This window comes from Pseudorca crassidens, chromosome 16 (assembly GCF_039906515.1).
Source record: "Pseudorca crassidens isolate mPseCra1 chromosome 16, mPseCra1.hap1, whole genome shotgun sequence".
In the NCBI taxonomy this organism is placed as follows: Eukaryota; Metazoa; Chordata; class Mammalia; order Artiodactyla; family Delphinidae; genus Pseudorca; species Pseudorca crassidens.
Genome location: NC_090311.1, coordinates 40,250,004 through 40,270,608, shown reverse-complemented (window position 1 = coordinate 40,270,608; position 20,605 = coordinate 40,250,004). Strand labels below are relative to the sequence as shown.

Genomic DNA, 20,605 nt, shown 5'->3' with positions numbered 1-20,605 from the left:
TTAGGTGAACAAACCTTAGACAAAGATTCATGAAGTTACTTTTCATATTAAATAATTCCCTCCTAGCATGTCTTGTATTCTTGTATGTTGCCCCTTTGACGGTGTGCCTAGTTCAGAGTTTGGCTAGGGGTAGCCCAGAAAGGAGTGAGTGGTAGTAGTGGTGATGGTGGTGGTGTGGTAGTTGCATACAGAAAACTGCTAATTTTCAGGTTCGTGTGGCTCTTCACACTGGATGGCCTCATGTAACCCTGTTGAATTCTTTAAGCTGATTTGTTGGATTAGTTTTATATTAGATGATAACACATCATTTTATGATGGATACTTGGGTTATAAGTATTTTCTACATTGTTATAGTGACATTCTACAATAGCACTATATGGTATTTCAATTCTAATATATTAATTCTATCCTAAAATCTTGTTTGAAATTAAACATCAACTAATTTCAAAAGTAATTATTTTTTTATTTCAACTCTATAAAGTATACAACAGGCACTCGGCAATTACAGCTGCAGGAAAAATACAGAGCAAATCAAAGCAGGTTAAGTTTATGAAAAAGTGTTTAATCTACATCAAAAGAGTGCAAGTGGTCAGTGACCATTTGATGACAGTTGTTGCATTCTGACTAACAAAGGACTCTTTCATGTAGAACGAATTGTAAGAGGACAATCAAATAACCATAGCTGTAAGAATACAAAAGAACTGAGCAGTTGTAAAAACATCATACATTGAAATAAATTTGATAGATGACGCTTCAAGAAATGTCCCTATACTTGGAAAGTCCAAACCTCTGAGTCACTGTCAAGGTCCCAGAGCTCTGTCCGTTGATGCAGGGGCAGATAAAGAGGAGGGCTAACAACACACCTTCAATGTTTAGCTTTCTAGGTCTTTTGAAAACTTGCCTTATAAGTGATTTGCATATACAAGAACTCAGAGGAAGCATCCTGTTTTGTTGACTGGTGCACCAAGGTACTTTTTCATCATTGGTTTCGTGACGAGGCTTGGCTAGCAGTCATTTTCCAATTTTTCTTTTGAGTTGTACTGTTGTTAATGGAGTCTAAAAAATGAGATATTTTAGAACTTGACTGCACTTATTTTTTTAACTGAATCTGCACAGCTTAGCAAAACAGGAATACCTGTATACAGACTGATAGTATGTCATATATTAATTTGACCTGCACATACATTTATACATTTCACAGAAATGACGCTGTATCTCATTAACAGATACACAGCTCTGGTACGTTTAACAGAAATAAGAGAACAACTTCATCATTTCTGTAATTCATCAATATTATGTAATAAAGGCTTATAAATTGTTAGCAGAAAGAACTGTAAAACGCAGCAAGCTAAGAAAGGACAACATTTTGAGGTGTGTTTGTCTTTGTCATGCAGCATAACACCAAATTTTTTTTAATAGGATGCCATGAATTTAAGGCACTTGCAACAATGCCAGATAGCCAGGTCATGTTCTAAACTATGGGACAGATGGATAAACAGTACAGTTGACATAATTTTCAATAATACTGACAATTATGACATTAATTCAAGTCTACTTGGACCTAAAAACATTATTCAGTACAAATTAAATGAAATAATAATGCTGTGAAACACTAAAAAGTTACATGTACCACAAAATATCACACAGAAATACCTATTTACATAAATATTTGTCTGTGGTCCTACTGTGAAAGAAAACATTGTTATGGATAATGCACAAATCACCTCTACTGTATGAAATCAGCTCTAATATCCTTATTTTCGGTGCGGTAGCTGACTTCTTTAAATTTAAGTTCACCATCAGTTCAGTCTTTTAGAAATGAGACAAGAAAAATTCAGTAGTTGAATTTATATATTATACATGTGTGATTCACATGCATATCCCATAATTTTAAGTAAAAGTTATGATTTGTAAAGAATATAATCAAAATAAATTTGTTTTAAATGCCACATAGATCTGATTCCTATATTAATTACAAAGAAGGGACAAACAAATATCATTCCTAGCAAATTTCCAGAAATCACTTTCCCTAATGTATTCAATCTATCTCAGGTGTTACATTGCTCCTTTCCTTGGCAGTTTTCAGTTTTCCTGTGAGTCAAGACACACAGAAAGCCCTTATTTCCCATACTTGAAGTATTAACAAGAAAGTCAGTTAACAAATCAAACAAGTTGGCGCTATTCTAACTTATCTGGATGTTCTTTAGTGGAAGAAAATAGAGGGGGCATGAAAAATTCAGAAATAAAGTGAGATGTGCTTTTTATGAAGCTGACCATGAATTTTAGCCCTAGTGTCTTCATTAAGACATTTAAATCCTTAAAATTCAATGTTGAAAATTAGATGAATGTTTTCTCTTAGTAATTCTTGAAAGATGTAGTTCACCTTTATTGGTGATTGCTTTAGACATCCTAATGTAATGCCACAGGTGAAATGAACAAAGATGCATTAACAAGTGGGAGAAATGACCTACAGTTACATTATGCTGAATGCTGCTTCTTCATTTTCTATAGAACTTGTACATATTGGTTGTCTTAGACTTGAACCATAGTTCCAAATCCACAGTAAGTGCTAATCTCTGGGGCTATTGGAATATTTAAAAAGTTGCAGGAGAAGATTCTCTTACTTAAAATGACTAGGTGAATTTAATATTCTAGCAAACCTTTAGCACGCCTACACCACTGTCTTTAAAAAAAAAATCACTGAACGTTGACTAATAACATTGAAATTATATTTTTAAAAGCCCAATTAAAAGCAATATTAAACTTCTGAAGTCGCATTCATAGCTGGATTTTAACTTGATATGTTTAATTTTATCTTCTAATATCTGTAGAAGAAGTTGAGTATTTTGAGGAATAGTTCAATTTTGAGAAACAGGGAGGGAAAAATCCGATAATACAAGAATAATAATAAAATCTTAGGATCGAAATTTCATTTAAATTTATTCTAATTATATATAATATGCCCTTAATACTCTTATTTTCCAAATGTTTCTTAGATTTTTATATTTTGATAACATATCATATTCTAAAGTAGTCTTGGTATGAAAAATTCAAACAAAAATCATAATATATGCCTTCTTGGATACTGTGTAATCTCGGTGGACATATGTTTTGCAGAACTGTCTATATTTGATTGACTTTTTAAACACTCTCTACGGGAAAAGATCAAACCTCTGTTTAATATGCCATGTTCATATACAGTTCCAAATCAGGATGACAGCTCATAAAATTATACATTTGTCTAAGGAGGTACAATGCTACTTGTCCAGGAAAAGCTCCAAATGGCTGTGCTACTTTTGACAGCTAATAATTGTCAACTGGCCTGCCAACAAAGGACTCCGTTTAAATTGCTGATTCTTTTCCCCATGTGAAAAAGCAAATCAATTCGATATTTCAAATCTGGTCTTTCCTAGCTAGTCTGATATTTCAGAATTGTAGTATTTCTGTTCCACTTAGCTCCAATTTACTTTTAAGAAATCGGGTTCCTGTTTCTACTCCTTTCCTCCTTTCACATGCTAATAGACTCCTTGCCCATTGACAAAAAGGTCATCACACCTGCCCAGGTTCTTGTCTTGTTCCCTGACCTCACATAGGTAAGGGTTCTCATCGGGTGAATCTTAATGATTTTGTGCTTGCTTTCTTTTCTTTTCTTGGTTCAGGCCTAAGACAAGAAGCTAGTTCAAATATGTTTTTAGTCACCTTTCTCCCTCAACCCTAGACTATGCTGTGTCTCCCTCAACCCTAGACTATGTCGTATGAGTGAAATCTGACAGAAGTTTGGTTTGATAAATTTAGTGAAAATGCTTGATTCTCTGGCTACACATGTAATGATTAGAATTTGTGTTGTCTGTTTAGACACTGACATTTACAGATGAAAGATATACATAGCACCTATATATAGTTTTTTTTTTTTTGGGTGGATCTTCATCCCTCTCCAACCCACCCCACCCTACCCTACCCGAAGGGTTTATTTTTATAAAAGGGAATATTTTAAGCCTCAGTTTGAGGGTGTGTGAGATAAATAAAAACCAGTTGGCTGCTAGTCATTTATTTCCAGGACCATCTTTAAGCACGCTATTTAAAAAAAATATGAAATGGTTTGTGAATTGCTTTTGTCCCACTCTGTCATGCCAATTTATCAAAAAGAAACAAATATCATGCATGTTGTGTTCTTCAGTCCTCTGTGAAAACACATATATACCTGCTATGAGACTTCTCTGCAGACTCCATAGCAGTTGTGCTTTGATCATATCAGTTTTTAAAATCTGTCAGAAAGGAAAGGTAACATTCAGTCTCGTCATCAGCACTGCTGGGAAAGAAAATCATGAAACTTCTAGCACTGGTTTGACATGAACTCTGTGACCAGCAGATGTGTGGTCCTCTTGTATACGGTATTTACACCAGCTTGCAGTAACAGAGTCTACAACCCTCACTTGAAGAAAGGGAAGAGTCCAGTTTTTGTACCACAGTAATCTAATCTATCGTACCCAATATATTATTTTTTGATCTTCTTGATAATTCTAGCAAGGTACTGACTCTCTTTGAAGTGTTTCTTACAGTCTTTCAAATTATAATCAGAGCAAAGCAAGGTCATCGCAACAATAGAAAACATTTCTTTACTGGTGAAAGGCTTTGCTTCAGGACCACCATGTCAACTGCTATTTTTAGGTTCAAACAGAAAACATGTAAAGAGCACTATTGTCATCTAAGCAATAAGTAAGTCCTAATGCCACTGTAGTTACTGGAGCAGCATCGATCAAAGGCATCATGGTGACCCCGAGCACTAATCTTCTCTCTTTCTTTCAGGTTTGCTGGCAGCTGTGTCTCAGAAAAAGCTGTCTTCAGCAAGGCAGAAGCAGGTAAGAGAAATACATTAGAAGTCTACGTCCCATCCTGAGTTGTCGTCAGGTGGTGGTTCGTCATTGTCCTCAGGGAAACTGTCAAAATTGCTTGTGTCTGTGGGTGATGCGACCTGCGAACAAGAGAACGAACGGTAAAATTTTCTGATTTTTTTTTTTTAGGGGCCTTCCAAGCTAGATTTTTAAAACATTCTTTATTCAGTCTGTATTCAATGGCTATTTTTGGAATGTCTACCATGAGCAGGTTTGTCCTTTGTATTGGGGGTTACAGTGGTGAATAAAAATAGACATGGCTCTTGCCCTCATAGAGTTTACACTCTAGGAAAGAATAAATTGTGTGATTCAAACAAATAATTACAGCTGTAGATAATTATAAACTTTGGTTAGTGCTATGAAGAAAAAGTACAAGGTGTCATGAGTAAAAAAAGAGTGATTGTGGAAAAAGTATTAAACCTAAGAATTAATGGTTTCCATAAAGAGGATATATAGCACATGCAAAGGTCCTGAGGTGAGAAAGAGAGAGCTCCATGCTATGAAGTATCTAAAAGAGGTCAATTTAAAAGAGGAGGGGAGTGAAATGAGAAATAGGCAGAAGTCATCTTAAGGATTTCCGTGTATTTATTCTAAGTATGATAAAAAGCCCTTTCTAACCTTAAGCAAAAACTCTTACAAGTTTACTGGGCAAAGTCCAATCTGCAGAGCATGAGTAAAAGCAGTAAAGAAACACTTTAATTTCCCTTATATTCTATAATATTTAGGACCTCATATTCTATTTTTTTATATATATATATTTCCCCCATATAATTTAACACTACTGATTGCATAAAAGGAGACCCCTGGTAAATATAAGTTAGGATAATTTAGACTTAATATTTACCTCTTCAAGTTTCTTATACTGTTCTTGTTCTAAAAGTAAAACTTTATGAATGCAGTTAGCATCTGTAATTTGCTTTGTGAATAAACATAAATATTAGCGTAGAAATAAATCTTAGAAGTAGGAAAAATATTTCTGTAGAAGAAGTGATCTTAAATTAGTCCCAGAAAAAGGAAATATATAAATGAAAGGTTCAGGACTGCAAAGCAGCCCTCTCCTCCTCATTTGAGACACATCACATTTTATTAGCTAGATATAGTATTGTATCTATAAATGCAGTCAATGGAAATCTATTTCAGGTTAATAGCGTGTAAACACTTAGTCGACTTAGTGGATCAGCAGTTTAACAAAACACCTAATGTGTTAAGAAAAGAGAATTTAAAAGAACACCATTGTGCTTAGGAGTGCTTCAGAGTACTATGTGGGCAGGGGAAGAGGAGCTATGTGGGGCGTAAGTGAGACAATATAGGCCAGGAATTGAAAGCTGTTGAAACTGATTGCTGGACTGTTGACCACACCCAACAGGAAACCAAAGGGCCGGGAATGTTTTGTTGTGGTCCATTTGGGTTGGACTCTTGGAGACAGAGCATGGTGGAGAGTAAACTGAAATCATAAACAGAAGGTAACAATAGCAGATAATCCTAACTCACACCAAGTATACTCAAGTACACACTAAATTGTTAAGAACTTATTGCATCTTGTATAGAGAGAAGATGTATGTGCAGAAATTTAAAACAGTGTACATAGTTTTGGTGGTAATTCATGAATATGACTAAATAAGGTTGTGAATATATTCTTGGGCAAAGATGTATAAAGGTTTTATATTACGAGGAAAAAAAGATTCATGATACTCTTCTGTCAATATTTAACACCGTTTTTAAGCTTGGATTTTAGAAGATGTCACTATTTTAATCTGGTATTTCTCCTATAGTTTATCTAATCTGATCATAGGATAAAAATGTAAAAATAGCAGACCTTTGATGACTGACAAACACCTTCACGTGTGTCACACTAGTACAAGCTGGAAAGTCTACTTACACTTGGTATTATAGGAGGTGTCAAGGTGCCTTTTCTTAAGCCTTCCCAATTAAAGCCCTCAAACCATCTAAGAAAGGAAAAGAAGTAGACGGTTAAACACATTTTACCTCAGCTGAAGTCTTCGCATTGCTATATATGATGTCCATGACTGATGGAAAACAGGCAGACATTTTCAATTTAACTGCATGTTTTTAAACGTTAGCTTATTAAATGGAATGCATATTTTTAAAAAAATCTAATTGTCAAAATTTTAGACACTAATTAGAAAGCAACTCCTTTTTATTCTAGTAATTTCAGTCATAATGTCTCTCGGACCTTGTTCCTACACAATCATTATAACTTAATAAATGTCATAATATGCTGGGCCCTACAGAAGATTTATTTTAAGAAGGTGGAATCAGGGCATGAAGTGTCAGGACAGAAAATTATCTTTCCATCCTTGTCACTGATTCAGTGGGCAGCCTCAGTTAATTAACCTGTTCACATCACTGTCTTGGTCTCTAAGTATCCCATTTTCTTTCTTTTTTCTTTTTGGTAGAATAAAGGTATTTTGCGTATGGCTTTTCTGTAGAAATGAGGGCCAAATATCACAGAAGGTTTTTTGTTGTTGTTGTCTTTGAAAGGTTTCATCATTCACAAATGCTTACACCAAATTCCTGGCAGGCCTTTTAGACATTCATAGGGTAAACACATTCCTCTTGGTAGATATGTGAATCTCCTGTGCATGTTACAGAAACAGACTAATAGGGAAAAACCAATATGGTCTTAGTTTAGCTTCAGATACATCCAGTCAACATGGATAAGGTCTGATATTCAAGATGCTACTATTGCTTGGAAAAAAAAAAATAGATGCTATGACAGAGAAAAAAGACTGTACTCTTAACTAGGAAATGATTGGAAAAGTATATTTTAGGTTGAGTCAAGGAAATGAGGCATGATAGATGGTGGAGTACTTTTGTTTTTAATATTCTGGTAGAGAAGAGAATTCCAGGACTAAAAATATGTATTTCTTCTTCATGCTCAAGAGGAAAAGTGCTAGTTAGTTTGAGTCAGGAAAAACTAAAGTCAGTGAATCTGTTGTTTAGAATGTCAGAGGGTCAGATGTGTCTAAATAAAGTCCCAGAGACGCAACTCGAAAGGTCTTAAATAACAAGGCTAACTAGTCTACATGTCTCCTTGGATATTCCCATAGACTAATTGCATCAGTTATATACAACCACTACCTTAAAAACATCAGCCTGGGAAAATACTTTCTGAACTCTCAAACCTAAAGTTATAAGGAAAGAACACTTACTTGTGCTTTTGAATGTCTTTCACTCCATTTTTCAAATTCCCTAATCTTTCTGATGGATTATCCCTAAAAATAAAATAATTGTTAAGGAATCTAATTGTTTCCATATTATGATCCTTTAAAAAATAATGTGGTTGAAATGCTTACCTGCATAGTTTTTTAATTAAATTAGCAGCATTTTTGGCAATCTTCTTTGGAAATTCTATCATGTCAATCCCCCTCAATATGATGTTATAGGTTTTCATAGGATCTGGGCCTGAGAAAGGTGGGCTGCAAGAATGAGAGACATGAAAAGAGATAGTACTTGGTTTTCTAAATAAGAACACTTATTGTTATAACTCCACAAATGACAGTTCTTATTTGGGGACATATATTAATAGTGAAATGAAACTTGATTAATGGCAAAACATCATCATGTGTGGAAATGTTTCCAAGCAAATTGTTTAGCAAAACCCATAAATGGGTCAAGTGTGTCCACTGTTCCCCTCATTTCTTTTCAGTGCAGGTGACTTATCAGCTCACTGATTACACTTGGGATGAAGTCCAACATCATTAGAATGGGCTACAAGAACATCACTGGTATGACCCCATCTCCAGCCATTACCGTGCTCACTCCCTGGGATCCAGGTAGACCAGCCTTTCTCTGCTCCTCTGAAGTACCCAGCACTCTCCCACCTCAGGGCACTGTTAGGTACTTCCCAGGCCTCCTGGCTAATGCCTCACTTATTAAGTGTTATGCTGCTTACTCAAAAAGGCCTGCTCTGATCACCCAAATGTAACGAATCATATAAACATTATCAACCAACAAACCTAATGTAATAATCTAATCAATCTAAGTTAGATTCACCTGTTACACTCTTATAGAACCCTGTATGCCACTTATTATACTTTGTAACTACTTCATTTTGGTGAGTATTTGTTTTATGTCTGTCTTCCCTTCCAGTCCCTGCTGGTATTCCCAGAGTCTGGTGGAATGCCTAACACATAGTAAGTGGTCAGTAAATATTTGTTGAACTAATGCTTCTACAGAACAGTGCTCTTCCTATCCTTTTCTCCCTCTTTATCCATCCTCAGATAACCTAATGCAAGACATCCTCTTTGTTAGAAAGGATGTGATACCCAGTCCCTCATAAGCCAGATCTGTTGGGTTATTTACCTATCCATCCTTGGACTGTGGCTTTGTGCCAGGCTTAGGGAATACAGATGTGACTAACGTCAGCTCCTTCCATCAACTTTCCCACAGTTCAGAAGGGAGGTTACGATGTGCCTTGACAGCTGATTTCTTTGGAATTAATTAATCTCCTAATAAATATAGGGCTCGTTCATGTTTCTTGGGGGAAGACGTTTTCTGGATTATTTTTTGTCTATCCATAAAATTAGCGGTTCAAATATTTCCTTCTATTGAGAAAGTTGAAAACAATGAATTGCTTAAAAAGGGCTGTGTGCATTAAGGTTTTGTCCCTATTTTCTGTAACAAGTACTTTCTATTTGTCATTAACTGTCATGTTAAACCACTCTTTATAATGTATTAACATCCAATTCTATTTAGTATTCTAAGAATTTTCTCTTTACATAATGTTATGATTGAATATTCTCTCTACTCTCAAGTTAATTTGCCAGTTTTTATTTTCACTTTAAACATGAAGAACCACCACATCTTGGTTTTTCTTGTTATCAACTTAATGTTGGTTCTAATTTATATTTTTGCATTGATTTTTGTTCTTTCTAACATAAAGGTGACTTTTGTGGTTTTTGCAAGCCATGCATGGTCTGGCCAAGATATTCAGGCAATATGTGAAATATGTGAAAATACAAAGTATTCAATTTAATTTTACTTGAAGTTAATTTCAATATGTGCTTCTTCACCAACAACATTAAAAAATGTTTTTGCCCAGAAATATACCCATGCACCTCTGGTCAATTAATCTACAACAAAGGAGGCGAGAAAAGACAGTCTCTTCAATAAGTGGTGCTGGGAAAACTGGACAGCTACATGTAAAAGAACGAAATTAGAACACTCCCTAACACAAAAACTCAAAATGGATCAAAGACCTAAATATAAGGCTGATACTATAAAACTCCTAGAGGAAAACATAGGAAGAACACTCTTTTGGACATAAATCACAGCAATCTTTTTGGATCCACCTCCTAGAAATTAAAAACACAAACAAATGGGACCTAATTAAAAGCTTTTGCAAAGGGAAACCATAAACAAAACGAAAAGACAACCCACAGAATATTTGCAAATGAAGCAACCAACAAAGGATTACTCTCTATCAAAAAACCCAATCAAAAAGTGGGTGGAAGACCTACATAGACATTTCTCCAAAAAAGACATACAGGTGGCCAAAAAGCACATGAAAAGATGCTCAACATCGCTAATTATCAGAGAAATGCAAATCAAAACCACAGTGAGGTATCACCTCCCCTGGTCAGAATAGCCATCATGAAAAAGTCTACAGATAATAAGTGCTGGAGAGGGTGGGGAGAAAAAGGAACCCTCCCTGCACTGTTGGTGGGAATGTAAATTGGTACAGCCACTATGGAGGTTCCTTAAAAAACTAAAAATAGAGCTACCATATGACCCAGCAATCCCACTCCTCGGCATACACATCTGGAGAAAAACATGATACAATGTTCACAGCAGCACTGTTTACAATAGGCAAGACGTGGAAGCAACCTTATTGTCCATCAGTGAAGGAGTGGATAAAGAAGGGGTGGTACATATATACAGTAGAATATTACTCAGCCATAATAAAAGAATGAAATAATGCCATCTGCAGCACCATGGATGGCCCTAGAGATTATCACACTGAGTGAAGTTAGCCAGAGAAAGACAAATATCATATATCACTCATATGTGGAATCTAATTTAAAAAAAGCAAATGAACTTATTTACAAAACAAACAGTTACAGATATCAAAAACAAACTTATGGTTACCAAAGGAGAAACGGAGCAGGGAGGGATGAATACACACATGCTACTCTACATAAGATAAGATAGGTAACCAACAAGGACCTACTGTATAGCAGAGGGAACTCTACTCAATATTCTGTAATAACCTATATGGGAAAAGAATCTAAAGAATAGCTATATGTATAACTGAATCACTTTGCTGTACACCTGAAACTGACACACAACACTGTAAATCAACTATACTCCAATAAATTTTAAAGAAAAAATATTTTAAACACTTTGGAGTTTTCTTTTTTATAACGACATAATTCAATTGTAATCCTAGTTGTGAATTATGAGCAATAAGTATTCCTATAGTCATTCCTACCTTCTCTCTCCCAGCTTAACTTTTAAAATTGCCAAAGACTATAACATTTCCATTCTGCTCAATAACCAAATTTATTTTCATTCATCTCTTAGTTGACTTGGTCATACAGTAGTGTTTCTAAGAAAGCCCTGGGGTTGACACTTTAAGTGCTTTTTTTTAATATGCGGTATGCGGGCCTCTCACTGTTGTGGCCTCTCCCGCTGCGGAGCACAGGCTCCGGACGCCCAGGCTCCGCGGCATGTGGGATCTTCCCGGACCGGGGCATGAACCCGTGTCCCTTGCATCGGCAGGCGGACTCCCAACCACTGTGCCACCAGGGAAGCCCTGGGGTACACACTTTATATGTTGTCTTTATATTTTAAGAATAATTTAAGAATAACTTAATTTTGTATAAATTAGTTGAGTTGTACTCTGTCTCTCTCAGAACTACATAGTTCTTAATATTCTATCTTTTGGCATTAAAGGTGCTATAGAGGAGGTTGAGGCCAACAACTTGAATTCTAATCCTCCTCACTCCCATCATCATATATGACATGCTTTTGTAGCTTAGAGACTATATAATTATTCCTTATCATTGAAGCTAGGAAATTGCACTAGGACACATGGTGGTGTTATGACTCTGTTTCCCCATGGTTACTGTTGATCAAAATGATCCACTGAGACCATCTGTGACTGGTCTATGTCATGAATTTTCTATCATGTAATTGAGTATGTTTTCTATCCCACTTGTAATCGTCTCTTCATATACATAGTTGTTTTTCCTATTTCCTTGGACTTCTGTATCTTCTTTCTGTAATAATTTCTATATCCTTTTTTCTTTTTTCCTGAGGTCTATCTACTACCTTCCTGGCTGGGTTTTTAATTGCTATTCTGTTTTTCTGTTGCTTATAATATGATTTTCAGCTTTGTACTGTTCTTGAGGTCTGCAAGTTTACTAATTTTCATCTGTGAACACTTACAGACATTTGTTGAAGTTACTTTTTTAAAGAGATCATGCTTTCAACAGCTGCAAGGAAATTCTAGATAACAATTTGAACTCTTCCCATGTTTCTCTGAATCATTTCTCCTGTGGTATTTAACTGCCTTTGCCTATGTATCTTTCATCTAAAATTAACAGAAAACACCAACGAGGTTTATTAATTTGAAGTCAACATAAGATGTTTCAAGAGTAATGGTATAAAATGTCCACAAGTGGGCTTCCCCGGTGGCACAGTGGTTGAGAGTCTGCCTGCCAGTGCAGGGGACACAGGTTCGAGCCCTGGTCTGGGAAGATCCCACGTGCTGTGGAGTAGCTAAGCCTGTGCGCCACAACTACTGAAGCCCATGAGCCTAGAGCCCGTGCTCCGCAACAGAAGAGGCCACCGTAATGAGAAGCCTGTGCACCACAACAAAGAGCCCCCACTCTCTGCAACTAGAGAAAGCCCGTGTGCAGCAACGAAGACTCAACGCAGCCATAAATAAATAAATAAATTCAAAATGTCTACAAGTGAAATAATAACCACCACATAACTGTTCCTGGCAATGGTAGTACTAGTAGTAGGTGTTAGCATCAATGGAGTGCTTCCTATGTTCTAGACTTTCTCATTGCTTAATAGATTCACTGAATCTGCACAAATAACCGTGAGACTGAAAGTCCCATCTTCCTCTCATTTTCACTGTAGCTACTAAGTTCTCTTAAGTAATTCTTTCACATTCCACTGCATGCTTCTTCTTAGATCTGAATTATGGGAATTATCTTCAAACTAGCCTCCCCATCCCTCTTCCAATTTGCTCTACCCATTACTGCCAGCTTGTTTTCCTTAAACACCACAACACATGTCACGCCTTTATCAGAAAATCCTCCATGAGTCCCTCTCTGGATGGAGTCCAAACACTGAGGTACAGCAATCATGATTCTTGAAAGATGACTCTTTTTGGATCTCCCATCATTTCTTAACATGAACCTTTTTCATGTCTTTGCCCACTACTCCCCCTCTATTTAAGCCATGCCTTTCTGCCTGGAGTGAACTTTGCTCTCTGTATTCTTCCTGCAAGGCCCAGCTGGTCCTACGCTCTTCAAAAGCCTCCCTGGACAAACTTAACCTTCTTCTGAACTCTTCAGTTCATAATGACCTTCTTAATTATTGTCCTGAGCACAGGGCTTGGTGGCATATTTGTTCCTCTTTTCCTTGAGTTTATAGTCCGTTTTATACCTGGTCGTATCCACAGTACCTTTTTTAAGTTGTTGAAGACTACAATATTATTACACAAAGCATTTACATCTCATTTAGATATAACAATTGCTAACAGGTTCTCTTATTTCTACAAATAGTTGACTGTATATTTTTATATGACTTTCATCTTCCTTGCTGGCTAAATGACTAGGCTCAGAGATCTCACAGAAAGACACTAGATGATTCCACATTCACATATGTATAAATAATGAGAGTTGAGAGTTGATGTTGAGTTTGTTCCCCTCATCTGACCCATTTTAGTTTTTACTTTATGAATTCCTGGTTATCTGCATAACTAATTAAAAAGTGTGGTAACAAGATCTGGTGAAAGTACTTTAAGATGGTCTCGCCAGAGTGACAAAGACAGGAGTGTGTAGCTGTTTGCTGGTCTATTTTTATCAGCAGTTCTCTATCAATGTCCATACCTGCCAGTCAGAAGTTCATACATTAGGATTCCCAGTGACCAATAGTCGGCTGAAATGTCATGGCCTTTGTTCAGGATGATCTCTGGGGCTACATACTCTGGAGTCCCACAAAAAGTCCATGTTTTCTTTCCAAATCCTATTTTCTTTGCGAAGCCAAAATCAACCTTACAAAGAGAGAAAAAACAAGATATTCCAAGCCACTTTTGATTAAGCTTAAAAGCAAAAAGCTACTTTGTTGACGTATGCTGCTGATGATAATAAAATAAAAACAGGTTTGAACTATTGGAGTCCTGTCTTCTAAAAAGTCCTCTGTATATTTCGAACAAACAAAGCCTCCCTGCTCAAGCTCAGTTTCAAAAGGAAAAGTTGAAACCTTAACATAGGATAAAATTCACATCACCGAAAATAAAGGCAAACTTTTCTTTATGGAAATACTTTCCGTTTTTCCTTCTTTTATGCCAGTGGAGGTTGGGGTATAAACAAATAATTTCTCCTTTACTCAGGCATATTTTCCAGATGTCTCCTGGACTTAATGAAGTTGACAATTCATTTAGTGTTAATTGAGAAGCCATTTTTATTGTTGAAGGAGCTGAGTTACAAAGCTCAGCTTTGGGACCAATATTTGGTCCAATATTTGGGACCAATAACTCTGTCCTTGGAAAACAGAGATAAAATCGAAACGTATTCTTCATGTTTCTAGAAAACTTTTGAAGCAGGAGCCTCAAATGCAGAAAACCATTTTTTTCTAAAACAACTGGTTGAGAATACAAATCATTAACTATCATTGATGTGATTACTTTGAAAATCATAGGTTGAATAAAAATTCCAAAAATTTAAAAAACAGAATCAGGCACTGAAAGATCCAAAGTCTACAAAAGTTACACATTTTAAAATAAGAGAACTTCCCTTCTTACTGTAGATCTTTAGAGCTCTTGGCCAATTTTATTATTACTAATATTATTACTAACATGGCCTGGATAACATTGCCAGCAAGCCCTTTTTTTCCATTAGCATTACAGTATTCTTTAAGATAATGATTCATGGTTCTCCACATATGACCTATTCCCTTTGGATGGCAGAAACCCAGCTAGACATAGGACTTCTACGAAGCTTTTCTGGGTCTACGAACACATGCAAGCAAGCGCGAGCCTATTTAAGCATGTTTTGCCAGCATATTATTAATTAAAACCTAGCCAATTTAATTTCTCATAACCTTTACATAACTTGAAAGAATAGTTAGTTGAAAACAGTAACGCTACAGCCTGTTCATTAGCCAGTATTTTAAAGTGCAGGGCAGAAACCATGTGTGAAACACACTGACCAATTTGGCGTAACCTCGGTGGTCTAGGATGAGATTTTCTGGCTTGAGGTCCCTGTAAATGATTCCTTTGGAATGCAGATAGGCAAAAGCTTCTACCACACATGCTGTGTAAAATCTGGTTGTAGAATCTTCAAATGAACCTCTGAGACACAGAAAATGGAATAAAAAGTAGGAAAGAAATTAGTTTGTCTAATAAGGGTCAGTTTCTCACGTCACTATATTCCTACGCCAGAATGTGACCCCAGAGACCAGTGTCCTACTGGCCAAATGTCATAGGGCTACCTTTGGATACTGGGTTTTAAAAAGCATCTGAGGGTTAAGTCAAGGAATTCTTTGCCCTTATGAGTAGGATGGTTAAATCTAACTTCCTGAATATACTGAAGAGGAGGTCAACCACATACCACGTTTCATGTACTTCGTGGATTCCTCACAACAGCCCACTCCAATGTTAAAAGGCGAAGTTACAGAGGTGGGCAGAAGAGAGGCAAATCCTATTTTAGACCTCGTCTACCAAGGGGTGTTTTTTAAAGAACAGTTTATGAGTTTAGTCATATTTATTCTTAGTTTTAAAAATCTTTCTAAATAATAGAGATGTGGCTCATGAGTGTGAATAAAAGTTAATGTTTTCAAAGAACCACTTTGGAAATGAGTTACAACGCTACTGTTAACAGATCGCAATCTAAGTATTCTGTCTGAAACTTCTGTCAGCAAGACAAATAATATCTATTTCCTATGCTACTGCCTTATTAGAAGGAAAAGATGGAGCTAAAAGAAGGAAAAAGGTAATTGGAAGGGAATGTTTATTAAACTTGATTATGATGTTTAGCAAGAAAGCTCTTTGTCTCTCTGTACGTGTATGTGTGCGTGAGTGTGTGTTTATTTAATGAAATAACAGTAAAGGAAAAAAACCTTGGCATCTAAGGTTGACTCCTTGGTTCTAGGGAAGAACCTTTATACTTTACCTGTTTTTTTTTCCCCTATGGAATATCCCTTAGAAAGATAAACTACTTTTTTTTTTTCCCCTCTTCTTTCCCAAGTAGTAGTAAATGCAATTAAATAATTTCGTGAAAATTCAAGAACATTAGTGTGAACATCAGCTCTTGAGTTGGCTGAGATGTAACAGGACAGCAAGCACTCAGGTGGTTTTGGGGAACATGCAGCAAAGCGGAGGCCCAGAGCTTGCTTTCACGAGAGTCACTGATACCAGTTTGCATCTTGCTCACATTTGCTTCTTCTTCAATATTGAGAAATAAATTCTAACAAACCGAAAAGTACGATAACAGCTGCTATCTTGCAAAATTTATCAGTGAATCTAAGGCTAATGCAGCCATCTTTCAGGTCATGTTTTAGAAATAGTCAGTGTCTTCCAGAAAGGTATAGTCTGCATTTTAACTACTAATGTCCCCTGAGTTGTCACTGAAATAATTAGCTCTTCCCAAAGGGAATATCCTTCTTTTGAAATACAATTCAGGGCATGATGATATCTACTCCTCTAGATACTAGACTCTTAACTGTAATCACTAGGTTTCTAGTATCTCTCTTCAACAATATCTGGATGGAACAATTGTGAATCTATAAGGACAAGAAAAAGTTTGAGAAGAATTGCATCTATATTAGGAAATGAATGGTATACATTATGCTGCAATTGTTTTCTGACTTGGAGCTATCTTTGCAGAACCAACACTATATAATCCTGTGTATTGGGAAAGGGATTAGAATAGTACCTTAAAGGTCCTTTCATCTTTGTCCTTAATTAAGTATATTTGTCTATCAAGAGCAGCATATTTCTTTGAGAGATCATTTGCCTGAAATAGTAAGCATCCATGTGTAGATAATTAATGAGCAACTTTATACTGAGTGCTGTATATGACTTCAATCCCTTCTCAATGGAGAGCACAGCAAAGCAAAACAATCTAAACAAAACAGTACATAGAATAGAGCTTTGTCTTTTTTCACATTACATGCCTTGTTTTAATACAAAAATTGATTACTTCCTTGTATCAGGACTGTCTAATTGCAATATGGGTGGGCCTTTTCAAAAGCCTACAATTCTTGCTTCCTGTTAGAAGAAGAGTTATTTCTGCAGTTGCGATGCTGGGCAACAGATCTGTTTCCCTTAATATTCAGTTGTTAATAAAATGGAACCAAATGGACAAATGCATTGTTTCTGTAAAGAGAGTACACACTTAATGAGAGATCAATTTCTCATGGCATCTCTGAATGGTATTCATATTTATATTCTGAACAAGCTGATCATTAGCAGAAAGACGAAAAAAATCCTAATGCAAACTCAGATTCATCAGAGGAGGCCGTAGGTTACGAATGTGCGCTCTGAATGAAGCAAAATCCTGGGCTCAAATCTGGCCTCCACTTACTGTTTAATCTTAAGTAACTGACTGTACCTCTCCAGGTCTTAGTGTTGTCATGTGCAAAATGAGACTAATAACAGAAACTCTCTCTCTGGGTTGTTGTGAGGATACAAAGAACTTGAGGCGTGTATTAGAATAAGTGCCTGGCACACATCTGGTACTCAGTAAGTAGTAGCCATTACTATTGAGCACCAAAACCTCTTCTTTAGCGCCTCCAGTGTCTTAATCTAGGAAAAGTGACTGATATAGGACAGTCCTTGGGGATGGGAGTTTGCAACTCTATCACTACTACTGAAATATTGGATTGGCCAAAATGTTCGTTCGGGTTTTTCCCTAAGATGTTACCTGAACGAACTTTTGGGCCAACCCAATATTTGCTGCTTCTCACTGCAAAGGCTAGTCGCCGTGAGTCAGCTCTGAAGCGTTTTCTGCTAATCTCTGTTCTTTTCACTTTCTCCATGCTTCTCCCAAGTGTACAGGTGAAAATTATCCTTATATTGCTTACCAATCAAAACCCTCCTTTTTTCATCATGAAGGGAACTGACCATAAACATCCATCACTGGGTCTTCAGTTCTTGACAGCTTGTTTCTGAGCCATTTTGGAATTTGGAGAGCTCTAGAAAGCTGGTTTCTAGCCCTTCAACAGATCTGTATTGAGTATCTCCCATATATAAATATATTTGTAACTGATTTTAAAAATTAAATAAAAAATTTGTCTCAAATCTGTTTCTGTGTTATGTGACAAATCAACACAATATATGCACACAAAATGTTTACCAGCAACACAGTTTCATCACTAAATATTTGATGTAGGTAATTTGTGAATTTTAAAATACCCTTTTGGAAAGCAGTCAAAAACCACAGCATTAGGGTGATTCACAATGAAAAATTACTATTAGAATCGGAAATGACAATGTAAATTTGATTTAAAACGAAAGCTTGTTTTATCAACAGTTAAAGTTGCTTGAAGAAAGAAATCATTCCCCTATATAGCTCTTTGAAATAATATATTATGCCTTGACAGTTGTGTCATTTCAATTAACAAGTAAGGGATAGGTCCTTATATCCTCTCCGGGAGGGAGTAGGTGTTTTATCTTAGCTAGATGGCAGTAGATAACAACAATTTGCTTCAGGGGATTTGAGGGTTATGTATACTTATTGATAGACTCAAATTAAAATGTAATCACAGTGTTTAATCAACTTGCCATAACCAAGTCCTGAAATGGCAGAATGTAACAAAGACAAAGCATCTCTCACTGAAAGACAAGTTCCCTCTTTTCATTGACTAGTGACCACAATCATTAGTGAGTATATAAACCTGAAGCATGCTACAGGTTTATTGCCAAAGTAGGAAGGCTAAATTATTATGAAAACGGACTCATTTCCTTAAAGGACTTTCAACCACATTAAGAAATGACACAGATTCCACCTAATGGGTCATCTAAGATGGAATTTAAGTAATCACCTCCCATAAAATAGCTGGAATTAAGGAGAATGTATATAGAAAGTCACTTGCTGGCTTATAAAACACATCCAGGAAGACTCGAGACCAGAAGTGAGATGTGATAATTATGGTTTCTTATGTAATTGTTTAATACGTTCTGTAGGAAAAATTAACGTACACTTTAAAAAATTCAAATTAAGTAAATGATATTAGAATATGTATTAAATACTAATATTAATGTAATATATACTAATAACTGTAATATATACTAATAACCTCTCTCTCTCTCTCTCTCTATATATATATATATATCAACCACTTACATTTTTAAGAAAGTTGTGGTTGACAATTCTGTAACTGTTATAGAGAAGTGAATAAAATATAGTTTGTATATTCCAAATAATGGAACAGAATTTGTGGAAAAAAGTCACAAACTAGAAGATAAAACATGATAGCTAATTAAAGGAGAAACCAGGGAAATTGCAACAATTAACATTTCAGTGCTGTAGTTCCTATTTCCAAGATTAAAAAAAAATTTAATAGTCCTCAAAATCTGTTTGTATATATGGTATCATTTTAATTCCTTCTTCCTGACAACAAATAAAAAACTGCTCTGTGTTCTTTTTCTATGCTGATGAGAAGAAAGAGAGTGAGAGGCAGGAAATGGTCAGCTCAGCTGCTAGGTGAAGGAAGGAGGATGTCATTGCTATAGGAGACTTCCTGCGCTAAATCCCTGAGGCTCAGAGGTCACACAAGCCTTTCTTCAGATTAACCTTCCCACCAATACATTTCCTTTATGCTCTCAGAATAGCTTCTCCCTTACTACTACTTACTGGGACCCAAGAGGAAAACTAAAGGAACTGAACAAAAAGGTTTATTTCGACTGAGGATACTTTTATATACACTGTGACAAATAGCATAATTAATTTCCTTTTTCTCTTGGCATTTTTTTGGTTCTAACAGTTAATCTTTAGGATTTCTCAGCCCCAGTTTAAACAAGCAATGAGGAAGCTAGTCTGTGACAGTATTAATTGGAGCCTGGATATCCAAAACTATGCTTTCCCTTTAGCAATTTCTTACGTAGGAAAAAAAAAAGTCTCTTGGAATAAAAGCAGTAAGGCTACATACATATTGAATATCTAAAAAAGAAAGCTGGCAGGGGACAATGAGTCCAAGATGATTTTATATACGACAGCTTCATTGCTTTCCATGTCGAGGCTTCAGCCCCTCTGAATCTTTAGGAAGGATCAGGTAGCTGCTATTTCTCTGGATCATGCCTCCTTAATGAATATTTAGTACACTGGGGGGGACTCAGCAACTGTGTACCCCAAATCCAAGGAAGATAAAAGGGAAGACAAAAGAAAGGGTCAGTAAGCAGTCTGGTGGAGGTAGAAAAAGGACCATCACTGATCTTCTCCCTCCATCCACTCCTCCCAAGACAAGCTGCTTCTTGATAGCATTCCTTTGCTACCCCGACAAATCCAAAT

General features: G+C 36.2%; 1 protein-coding gene across 3 annotated transcripts in view; it reads right to left on the bottom strand.

Moving 5' to 3' along the window:
• Nucleotides 1-442: 442 nt before the first annotated feature.
• Nucleotides 443-20,605, bottom strand: part of PRKG1 (protein kinase cGMP-dependent 1) — a 1,185,098-nt gene continuing 1,164,935 nt past the window's right edge. For all 3 annotated transcript variants that reach the window (XM_067710145.1, XM_067710144.1, XM_067710146.1), the window contains 6 exons: nt 15,306-15,447; nt 13,985-14,148; nt 8,210-8,332; nt 8,066-8,128; nt 6,772-6,838; nt 443-4,972 (listed from right to left, as the gene is read on the bottom strand). In XM_067710145.1, the coding sequence (XP_067566246.1) occupies nt 4,874-4,972; nt 6,772-6,838; nt 8,066-8,128; nt 8,210-8,332; nt 13,985-14,148; nt 15,306-15,447 (658 nt within the window). In that variant the 3' untranslated portion in view covers nt 443-4,873. The remainder of the gene's footprint in view (nt 4,973-6,771; nt 6,839-8,065; nt 8,129-8,209; nt 8,333-13,984; nt 14,149-15,305; nt 15,448-20,605) is intronic.